Source organism: Epinephelus lanceolatus, chromosome 4 (assembly GCF_041903045.1).
Source record: "Epinephelus lanceolatus isolate andai-2023 chromosome 4, ASM4190304v1, whole genome shotgun sequence".
In the NCBI taxonomy this organism is placed as follows: Eukaryota; Metazoa; Chordata; class Actinopteri; order Perciformes; family Serranidae; genus Epinephelus; species Epinephelus lanceolatus.
This window is the reverse complement of record NC_135737.1, coordinates 44,125,649-44,137,336: the sequence shown is the minus strand read 5'-3', so window position 1 is coordinate 44,137,336 and position 11,688 is coordinate 44,125,649. Positions and strand designations below refer to the sequence as shown.

Genomic DNA, 11,688 nt, shown 5'->3' with positions numbered 1-11,688 from the left:
CCATCTGTGGGTATAATATTCTTTTCCACAGTTATGTGGACGACACGCAACTTTATGTTCCGCTGACTGGTTGTGACCCTGACAGTCTCTCTCATGTTATGGCTTGTGAGTCCAAATCTGAGGTCCTTCTTTTGTACCCCCAAACCTGACCTCTGACTTAAAGAAGAACCTTAGGAACCTGTCCTTCTATGTGAAGCCTTCTGCCCTTCATTTGGGTACCATCTTTAACTCTGAGCTCTGTTTCGACATAGAAATAACCAAAGCTGTGCAATCGCACTTTCATCAAATTAGAAACACTGCAAAAGGAAAACATTTTTTATCTCAAGCGGACCTTGAAAAAGTCATCCATGCTTTCATCTCATCACGTCTGGATTACTCTAACTCTCTGTATTCAGGGCTCAATCAAAAGACCATTTCCTGTCTCCAGCTGGTTCAAAACTCAGCTGCCAGGCTTTTAACTAATTCCAAGAGATAAGACCACATCACTCCCACCTTGCAATGCTACACTGGCCACCTGTTAAGTCCATCCATCCATTTTCATCCACTTACCCGAGACCGGGTTGTAGGGGCAGCAGACTGAGCAAAGCACCCCAGACGTCCCTCTCCCCAGCAACACTTTCCAGCTCCTCCTGGAGGACCCCAAGGTGTTCCCAGGCCAGATGAGATATGTAATCCCTCCAGTGTGTTCTGGGTCTGCCCCGGGGCCTCCTACCAGTGGGACGTGCCCAGAACACCTCTATGCCCAGGAGGATCCTGATCAGATGCCCGAACCACCTCAACTGACCCCTTTCAATGTGAAGGAACAGCAGCTCTACTCTGAGCTCCCTCCGGATGTCTGAGCTCCTCACCCTATCTCTAAGGCTGAGCCCAGACACCCCACAGAGGAAACTCATTTCAGCTGTTTGTATCTGTGATCTCATTCTTTCAGTCACTAAACAGAGCTCATGACCATAGGTGAGGGTTGGGACGGAGATGGACCAGGAAATTGAAAAGCTACACCTTCAGGTTCAGCTCCCTCTTCACCACAATGGTCCGGCACAGCGCCCACATCACTGCTGACACTGCACCAAACCGGCAATCCATGTCACGCCCTCACTCATGAACAAGACCCCGAGATACTTGAACTCCTTTGCTTGTGGCAGTACCTTTAGTCCCCAGAGCCAGTCCAGGACGCTGGGGGATCAGCATGCCTGAGTAGTCACCCCTGCCTGCCGCCCAGCACACAATACACCCGACCCCGATGCCAGTCCCTGCACGTGGTCAGCCTACAGGGTGGCGGCTTCATGTTATTCATCCGGGCTGAGCCTGACTGGGCCCCATGGCCCAAGGCCCAAGGCCCAGCCACCAGGCACTCACTGGCGAGCTCCCCCCCAAGATCGGTGTCCCCATACCGGGTGAGATACTCGTTCCCTGGTAGTCTTCTTGAACCGCTTTTAGTCTGGCCCCTCCTCTGGGACCACTTTGCCTTGGGAGACTCTACCAGGGGCTCTTAGCCCCGGACAACACAGCTCCCAGGCTCACATGGACACGCAAACCCCTCCATCATGTTAAGGTGGCAATTCTTGGAGGGGTACCTATTGAGTATAGAGTTTACATGGCTCCTACACACATTGTAGATTTACTAACACCCTATGAACCTAGTTTAAAGGCCTGCCTGCCCTCCTAACTATTTCTATAGCCTGCCTTGTTACAAAAGGAAACCTGGTGTTTTCCTGTTCGAGCCCCACAGCTGCAGAACTCCTTCCTGAGGAACTCTTTGGCTTCGTTTAAAACAATCTTCAAACATACTTTTACAGGAAGGCTTTTTACAGAGAAAACTAAACAGAAAGTGTGGAGCAATACAACATCTAAAACCAGATTTTGTCACTATAGAAGAATGAAGGTTCTTTTTACAAATGTTTCCACACACTCCCTCTGAACACTGCCATGCACTCAGGCTTTTAAAAGGACTGTGGTAGAGTTTCTCTCACACTATGCCCGACCCTGCTCACACAGGGCCACTCTCAGGCTCTCAGCTGGGACTCTGGCGCCCCCTGGTGGTTTTGTATCATCCTCGGTGGAATAATAGATATTCCCTCATCACATAAAATAAATCAGTCTACAAAGTGTACTTTTTGTGACATCCAACGTAACATTCATATATATATATGTAGTGCCACCTTGCTGGGAGGTAAAGCCCCTATGGTGAGGTCCCTACACTTAATGCATGTGAGTAAAAGCACCGGGACCCGAGTGTAGATGGCACCATTTTGCTGTGAGTACTGCCGTGTTGCGCCTGAGGAGAGTAGGTGTTGGCACCCCTGGGCACTCCACAGTTCGTCTATAGAAATTATGAAATCTGTGACACAAGCTCAGCTCTGTATCTGCACTAATATCACATAATAAACAGCACCTCTAATTAAAGCTGTTACATGTCAGTTGTTTCTTAATGTTGCAGCTACAGCGTTAAAGACAGAATGTGTTGGATCATTGACCTTTACCCTAAAGGCCAGTGTTCACTTCCTGTGTGATTATAAAGCCAAACCCTGTTCCTTTTTCCTAAACCCAACCATGTGTTTGTTGTTGAAGGGGAAAAAACATCAATTTGTGGTGTTGTACTGGTGTAGTGCTTTTATTTTGAAAGAGACTGTATGCAAACTGTACATTTCCCGTGAAAACAGAAGTGTATTTTGAAAACAGACAATGCATGTAACAGGCTGAAGTTGACACGCTTCCCAGAACGTCAACAACCAACACACCCAGGGTACCTTGGGACGTTATATCTCCACGTGGAGAGTCCATGACCAAACGTCGATATGTGACGAGGACAGAGTGAGAATGTGTTGGTGCTGGATGTTTGATTTTGCCATGTCAGCAGTGATCGTCCTGACTAAGGCAAAAGTGGGTGATGTGGCTGATCTGTTACAACACACAGTCCAACCCCCCCCCGTTTGTCCAATATTTGTGCGCTGCTGTCCTCAAGGACGGGGACAAGAGACTCTGAGGACAGCAATGTCCAAATACTGGAGAGAGAAAACAGCTGATTTGAAAGAGGAGTGAAGGAGGCCATCTATGTCATCATTAATAAAGCAAGCAGTCTATGACACCTGTTTCAGTCACTCCACAAACGGATGTGAAGCAGGGACGCTGCAGTTCATGGTCAGTTTTCAAACCCTTACGCTTAAGGTCCAGTAGGAACAGTTTTGAGGGGGTGCATCTTACAACATACAACTAGAAATCAAGTTTTACGATGTCGTCCTAATACGCACTGTGGGTAGTTTAAGGCCACCTCACACCTTGTGACTCTCACATGACTGTCATGTAGGCGTCGTTTCCGCTTATGTACAGAGACGAGGCAATCCTAAGTCCATTCTTTCCTATGGGAATCTCGTGATATCTGATGTGCCTGCAACAACGTACTCAATATTTGCCTTGAGTACGTTAAAAAAACTGAACTTAAGGCAACATTTGCAGTGTTTGACATGCCGCTTCTACACTGCCCATTTAAGGCAGGAATGTTGCGCTGTATGTAAGGTGTGATTGAGTAATGGGAGTTCTCTCACCTTTGACCTTTGCAATTGTGCCTTAACATTGACTTTGTTATTCACTGACGCCTGGTGTGAACACATACAGCTTACATATATTAAACTGTGGAAGAAGTTCAACACAAGACCAGTTTCAGGTGGAACATTCGCATCTCTTTATTTTATTGTTGGTTCAGCATGAATTTGACTCCAGACACAGCTGTGAGGGGAAGAACAAGCTAATATGTGTTAACTCCTTGTGTGTGTTTACACAAACAAACATGGTGTTAGGGTACATAAAATGTATCTGTGGTAAAATGAAAGTCTTTATTAAATTATACTGGAATCAGTGACGGCCGGAGGACTGACCACACTTCACTCTTCAACCTGTAAAAATAAAAATACAAATATTTCAAAAATCATTCACAGTAAAGACTTGATTTGGTTTTGAGTTATACATTTGGCACCTTATAATATACAATATATATTATTATATTATATATAATAACTTTTTGACTGATTTCCAAATGTTGCACATACTTATGATTCTGCCACATTTAAAGGTGTCGTGTGTCAGATTTAGGGGGATTTGGTGACATCTTGTGGTGAAGTGCAGATTGCAACCTGTTGAATCTCCTGGTTAGAATTGCTTCAGTGTTCATGGTTCAGGAGGTTTTTACCGGTGTCAGAGTCAGCTGGAGTTTTCATCGTCAGATAGGTGGGCTTTTGTTTGTTATTTTGGCTGTGTTTACCCTGAATTCAATGGTTCATACTGTGCCTGAGTTTCTTGTATCACCTGCGTTTAGCAGAAAACCATTTTTCCGAGGTCAACTTTCAGATTCATTGTATTAGCAAAAAAATTGCTCACTGTTGTTCACTTATACATGCTCTCTGCTACGCTCTAGCCTCCCTAGACTGTATGGAGTCAGATTTGTGTCTTTATTACATGCGAGAAAATAAATGATATGAGAGAAAAAAAATATTTGAGAGAAAAAGTTTTCACACTGATAGCAAAAAATAATATTTGAGACTAAAAAAAGTTTTGAGAGAAAGTATTTTGTCATAGAATATAAAAAAATAATCTGAGATTTAAAAAATGATTTCCGAGAAAAAAAAAAAAAAAACTCTCAAAAACGTTTTTTTACTCTCAAATATTTTTTTGCTATTAGTGTGAAAACATTTTCTCTCAAAAAAATTGTTTCTCTCAAAACATTTTTCTTCTCTCTCTCAAAGTCTTTGCTCTCGTGTCAGGATTTTGCTTTCGCTGCGAAAATAACGTCATGGGCGGGGCCACGTTCCTATTGGCCAGTCTCAATCGAATTGACAGCTGGGTGAGGATCGTCTTGGGAGTCGAATTCAACTGAATCATTCATCCACCATGGTCGATTCACCGACATAGATGCGCTGCGTTATTTGGGAGCGGAGACTCCAATGTCTGGGTAAGATGATGACACAGAGAGAAACCTTTTTTTTGAGAGAGAGAGAGAAAATGTTTTCACACTGATAGCAAAAAAATAATATTTGAGAGTAAAAAAAAAAGTTTGTTGAGAGTTTTTTTTTCTCGGAAATCATTTTTTAAATCTCAAATTATTTTTTTTATATTCTTTAACAAAATACTTTCTCTCAAAACTTCTTTTAGTCTCAAATATTATGTTTTTGCTATCAGTGTGAAAACTTCTTCTCTCAAACATTTTTTTTCTCTCATATCATTTATTTTCTTGCATGTAATAAAGACACAAATCTAACTCCATAGCTGGGGCGTAACAGCCAGGAGCTGAATTACCCGCAGAGGTCTCTTCCTCTCCAAAACAAACAGACATGGCCATTTAAACGGGTAAAAACACTGAATAACACATGTTACAAAACCATGTATTTCTGACACAGTTTGGCATGTCTCTGCAGGCAGCTAGTCCAACACATGCTAATGTGCGCTCACTTTTTTCTCTGATAAGATCTAGATGTTCAGGAGGTTATAACTAAAAGTCAAATTATCCTCAGAGGTCTCCTCCTCTCCAAAACAAACCGACCAGGGGCTGTATTCACAAAGTCTCCTGGTACAAAGAGTTGCTCCTGGTGACAAATTTCTAAGAAAATTCCCCAGATCCAAATCTGATTGAGCATCCTTGGGACATGCTGGTACATCATCTCGCAACCCACAGGACTCAAAGGATCTCAAATACCCTGGTGCCAGACACCACAGGGCATCTCAAGACTTCCTGTGTCCATACCTTGACATGTCAGAGCTATATCCAATCCGTAGAGGCCCCAACGTGGATGGACGGTACGTCTGGGGTATTGGCAGGTCCCACAGATGCTCAGTAGAATTGGGAAGTGGGGAATTTGGAGGCCAGGTTGATGCCTTGAGCTCTTTGTTACATTCCATGGGCCATTCCTGAGCAGTTTTTGCGGTGTGGCATGACACACTGTCCAGCTGGGGGGGCTACTGCCATTGGGGAGTGTTGTTACCATGAGGGGGGTTGCTTGGTCCACAGTGGTGCTTGGGTGGGTGCTGCGTGTCAAGTTTCCCAGCAGAACGTTGCATTGTAAGATGATCAATGTTATTTACTCTACCCATCAGTGGTTTTAATGTTTTGGCTGATTGGTGTGTTATATTCCTGCCAATATAGCTGCCTAAATCTGACACACTGGACCTTTAAGACATCATAATTCTTGTGGTTGCAGTGAAATGTTTTTGGCCATTTAAAGGTTTGTGTAAATAACATCTTAGTGCTTCTGTGTGTGATTACAGACTGCTACCTTCAACACAAGGGTAAGTGTATTCTGTATCATCGTGGTCACCTGAGAGGAAAGAAAGAAGAAAAAGAGTCAAAATGTACTCCTCAAGATTACTATTCTGATGACTTTGTAAAGGAGGTTTAAAGAGGACTGATGTACTTGGCTGGTAGTAGTCGTAGATCTTGACCACGGCTGGCTTCAGGTTCTTCACTGGGACCTGCTGTACGAGATCTAAGCTGTGGTTGATGGGTATGTCCTTTGTTAACTGTTGGAGGACAAACAGACCACATGATCAGTGACAAATCTGGAGAGCATCATGTATCGTTCCTTTACTGTGTATTATTCCTCACCTCCTGTATGTACACCAGAACATGATCGTCCGATTGTTCAACACGGTCCACCAGCAGGGCACCTTTGAGCTGTGAGGAGTCAATAATCAGCTGGGTGGTTCTTCAACAACATATGAAAACTATTTCCTGTCTACTAAAGATGAAAGTTACTGTAATAACTCACTTTCTTCAGAGACTCTTGGTCTGGGACAAATCCAGACAGCATTTTGATATCCAGGATCACCATGTTGGTCGTGGTCTCCTTTCCAGTATATCTGTGATGCAGCCATTAAAATGTGATGTTACTCTGGGGATTTGGATGGACTAGATTTACCATTTAAATATATTTGAGCTGAGTTCTAACTCCTGACTTTCAAACTGGTGGATGCAGAGGATTGTTTGCCAGAAATGTTAGCAATTGATTACTTACAGGGACCTGAGCTTCAGAGTGAGTTTGGGTCTGCTGCTTTTGCAGTTGGCCTCTGATTTGACGTTGACGCTGAAGGTTGAGACTTTAGTAGGAGTTGGGACGTTGTAGTGAACAGAAATCTGAGGAAGAGGTACACGAGGAAAGTTCAGTATTCATAAGAAGTGAACAAGAATCTTGAGAATTTCCTTTAGCTCAAATTTATTCATATTTATGATGCATCATGATTTAACCTGTGAGAGCTACCACACTGTTTATAAAGCGGTTCTGTTTTTTCGTGCTAGTTTTGGGTTGCATGCATCAAACCTTGGCTGAGTTAACGTCTCTGCACGCTGAGTCCTTTTTTTTACTGATGCAGTCTTTAATCTGCTTTTTTTTTTTGTTCTATGCGTTGCAAAAATTCACTATATGAGACAAAATGAAAAGACAAATTTTCCAGACACAGCTTCATTAATGAAAACTAAGCATCCTGTTTTCTAACCTTGCATCATACATGTTTGCATGTTTTGTTCTGACCCACCACGTTTGTTTTATCACGTGAAAAACATGGGAGCCGAACAAAGAGCAGACTCATGCACACTTACACACACACACTAATTCTGTTTGTTTTATGTGTCATTTCTGAAAATACATATGTATAATTTAAATAGTCAGATTTCCCCACTTTATTTAGAACAAAACAACACTGGATTAAACAAAGTGTAGTGCAGGTGGAGGTATTACACTTCCAAACTTCCTGTGTCACTACCAGGCTGCTAGCTTTAGCAACATTACCATTGTCGTGATGTACGTCTAGCAAAGAGAAACTAACCTGCATTGAAGCACATGCAGTGCCCTCCACCGCCAGGCTGTACTTCCCTGTGGCGTCCTTCAGCACCTCCTCCTGGTAGAGCAGCTTGTTGTTCTGATTCACACTGAATGTTAGCTGGCCACTGGGAGACTGGACTGTCACTGTGCTTGAACCCTCTGCACTGAACACCATAGTGGAATAGAGAGCCAGAGCCTGAAGAGCCACCACGGTGTCCTAGATCACACACACACACACACACACAACACAGAGAATACTTTAAGTGCTGCAGACATTTCATTTAACTTTGTGTGTTCAAAACGTTTGTCCCAGAAGAAAATTCTGCACATGTAACTCAAAGTATTTCTGCTCTGGAGAAAACTACAATACAAGATTTCTCTTACTTATGACACATTGATCTCTGGCTGTGCAGAGTCCTCCAAATTAAGGTTAAATGCCCGGGGGTAGGTTTTTTAGGAGCACAGGTTACAGTGGGCTGATGCGTAGGCCCACTCACATTACCCTAGTAAAACTACATACATTTGGTCGCAATAATCCAGATACATCAGGTGTAGTCAGGAGAGGGGGACTTTCTCTAATTTTCTTTCTAAAGTTACTCCTTGATCCAGAGGTTTTATTATGGAAGCGAGACATCTTCTCACAATTTCTTAAACAATGCTCCTGCACCTTCAGACAAACATCCTGTTGTCTTTCAGTGGAGGAGACAAGGGCAGAAAGGGTTTTTTCAAAAGGACGTCCTTTCTGACAGAAAGCCTGAAGGCTAACTGATCCCATGTGTATTATTGAAGTCAGTATAAAGTAAAGTTTACTGCACTTAACCAGTAACAATTATTTATGTGTTGTTCTGATCTTTTATGGTCAAAAGCAAAAATAAAGGAGTGGCAGCTCTTTCTGTAACAGACTGTGATACATGGGCAGATGATCTTGACTCATATCGTCTCATATCTTCATATTGAATCGAAATCGTATCGTGGCAGACTTTGTAATATCTGCAAATATCATACTGTTGTCCACATAATCTCTATAATATTGTATTGTGATGAAACTAATGATTTACACCCCCAGTCATCACTATGTGAAAATCTATAAAAAATATATACATCAGGGGCGGTTGCTCTGAGACAAAAAGGGAGGCTGAACTTTCATAGAAGAAATGGTCAAATATGCACTATTGAATTTACACTAAAATAAGAATTTACATTGCATTGAACGTGCGCTAGGATGCGTTTCACATCATGACTATGATGTTCAAAAGTCAGCTGTTTATCACCAGTTTTCAAACGCGACCTCCCTGTCATACATTCTCATGTCAGCACTGTGGACGCGGAGCCTCCAAGCATTCCTATGAGACAGCGCTGAGCAGGTTTTTTTCATGCAGCAAAGCGAGACGCTCATTGGATAAACGCGACACAATCGTCACTTCCAGGGAGGCTCAGCTTCCCTGGGACCTAATGGAGCGGTAGGCAGGAGAGGACGCTCGGTGTCTGCATGATGATTGGAGGAATTGTCTAAGAGGCTGAACCCCTTTGTGACTGACAGCGCTTTGGAAATATACACCAGCATCGTCACATTTCGAGCTCAGTCCCATGCGGATATTTGTGAGTGGAGTCTTCTGATAGAGTGCCGTCTGGAGTTCTTTATTTCCATAAGAGATACATCTCATTTTCAGCGTTTGTACAGCACAGTACAGGTGTTTAAACCCATCTTAAGATCTTTGAGGTGCTGTGGTTCTATGGCATGGGTGTGGTTGAAAAATGGCTTCACTTAAATGTTCCTTTTATAAGTTACTGCCTCGCTACAATATGACAAATTTTACGATGTAAATTAACGTGAGTTCCCCTGTTTGAAAGACCAGCAGCCGCCACTGATACAGATGTATCTCAAAGTTCAGCTGAATGCTGTTTTAGCTGTACCTGTGTGGAAGAGAAACCTCCGTAATAGTTCTGCTGACCCGTCAACCATCTGACGATACGGGAGGCGTATCCCAGGTCTTCAGCAGAAGGAGGTACACTGAGTTTGGCCAGCAGCACATACGAGCTGATCTCCACAGACAGAGAGGCTGATGTTTCTGTTGCTGTCTGAGACCAGTGGAGAGAACCTCCTAAAAACAGACAACCAGCCACAAGGTGAGCTACAATCACAGTAATGAAGCAAAAATGATTTCCTTCAGGGGGACGACTCACCTTCTTGTATTGCAACAGTATCTAGGTGCTTCAGTAGGTAAGCACGGGTCTCCATGTCTCCTGCCAGGGTGAAGACGTACGCCAGCAGAGCTGTAGTGTAGGTGTTGTTGAGGTCACTGATAGACTCCCTGAGACAAGACAGGCTCTTCATCATCTCAAGTTCCTAGAGCAGATTAAAAGAACAAACTATAATAAATATTCTCGTGGGCAGGACCAAGAAGAGAAAGGCTATTGTGCATACTCAGTGGAATGAAAAGGTGCCATCTTGGCTTCTGGTATCTAGGTATTATTATAAATCTATGACTAGAACGCACAGATTCTGTGTCCATACACATGCTGTCGGAGGTTTGGTTGAGCCTTTTTGTTGTCTCTCTCTTGTCTCTGTAAAGCCCAGTTCAGACCAAAGATTTGTGACGAGATGAAACCATCTTAGAACGTTGCAGTAAAAGTTGCAGCGGTGTGAACTGGTTGGTCTGAGCTCGACTCAAGCCGGTTTATGGTGTCATCTGCAACTCAGAAGCACGTCACCTGCTGTGAATCTTTGGTCTGAACTGGGCTTATAAAGAAATTTCTTTCCATCCAGCAATTTACAGTTTAAAAAGCACAAGATATTTTTACTGCAAAGAGACGACTCACATCTGTGGACGTATTCATCTCCAAGAAGGCAGCAGTGATGTAGGCACTGAGAGTCACTTCATCAGACACACCACCCTGTAGAGAGGAAGCATCGTACAGACATTATCACCACTCTACCTCCAGCACCCAGGGGCCGGAATGAAAGTCCTGATGGTGCACTTGCGTTTAACTACTGCTACAGCAACATGTCAGTTAACACGTCTAACACTGAGTTTGAGTTATAATCAGTCAGTTTCATTCAGAGTTAACTTACCTTCATCCTGTTGTTAAACAGATTTCCTAACCGTTCGAAGCAGCCATTTTTACGTTGTCTCATTTTCAGCCAGTTCATAGACTCTTCAGTTTTTGCTGGGTCGATGTAGATGAAAGACTGAGCTTTGGCAAACGTTCTCACCACAAATGCAGTCAGCCTGAGGATATTAAAATAAAGTTAGACATTAAATGACAGAATAAGACGAGACGACGCACTTGATCTGTGTATTGTCTCACACTAATCACCACAATATACTAAACATAACACGCTGATTCATGCGTTCATGAGAAATACTTGAACATGCTAGTGTTGACGTAGCACATTGGTGGTATTAACAGAGTTATGAATCATAACATCACATTTTCCATAACATGCTGATATTTGCAGCAGTGCGCTCCAAATTGCAGTCTCATCATGTACTCTGTAGGTATAAGGATTTGTTATGGTATGACATGGTGAATGTTGCATACCACGTACATTATTAATTATTCTTTGTGGATGATTGATCAGTAATGTTCTCACCAAGTGTTCCCTGGTCCTGATCCAAATGTGCTGTAAGCACCGCTGTCATGTTTGTAGTTCAGCTGCCTCTGGTAGCCTGTGCAACAATAGAAACACGTTCATTATGGCATCAACGATACACACATTGTCAGATTTGATAGGAGTTTTGACAAGTTCACGATGTGAGGTGAATTTGTTTATGATGTCTCCGTAAGTGTGGATGTACTAACGTAAAGAAACCCCAACATTTTGGGGAATCTGCCCCTCCTGGACAGCTGACAGCAGAGAGATGACAGGGAAAAAAGGGGGAAT

The 11,688-nt window shown here is 43.1% G+C and overlaps 1 protein-coding gene across 1 annotated transcript in view; it reads right to left on the bottom strand.

Annotated features, from left to right (window-relative positions):
- Positions 1 to 3,655: 3,655 nt before the first annotated feature.
- The window catches only part of LOC117260168 (alpha-2-macroglobulin-like), a 28,672-nt gene continuing 20,639 nt past the window's right edge, over positions 3,656 to 11,688 (bottom strand). The window contains exons 25-36 of the mRNA XM_033632076.2: positions 11,398 to 11,473; positions 10,876 to 11,032; positions 10,623 to 10,697; positions 9,987 to 10,149; positions 9,717 to 9,904; positions 7,807 to 8,019; positions 6,999 to 7,117; positions 6,753 to 6,843; positions 6,590 to 6,658; positions 6,399 to 6,504; positions 6,261 to 6,302; positions 3,656 to 3,890 (exon numbers count right to left, since the gene is read on the bottom strand). Coding sequence (XP_033487967.2) covers positions 3,886 to 3,890; positions 6,261 to 6,302; positions 6,399 to 6,504; positions 6,590 to 6,658; positions 6,753 to 6,843; positions 6,999 to 7,117; positions 7,807 to 8,019; positions 9,717 to 9,904; positions 9,987 to 10,149; positions 10,623 to 10,697; positions 10,876 to 11,032; positions 11,398 to 11,473 — 1,304 coding nt within the window. The 3' untranslated portion in view covers positions 3,656 to 3,885. The remainder of the gene's footprint in view (positions 3,891 to 6,260; positions 6,303 to 6,398; positions 6,505 to 6,589; positions 6,659 to 6,752; positions 6,844 to 6,998; positions 7,118 to 7,806; positions 8,020 to 9,716; positions 9,905 to 9,986; positions 10,150 to 10,622; positions 10,698 to 10,875; positions 11,033 to 11,397; positions 11,474 to 11,688) is intronic.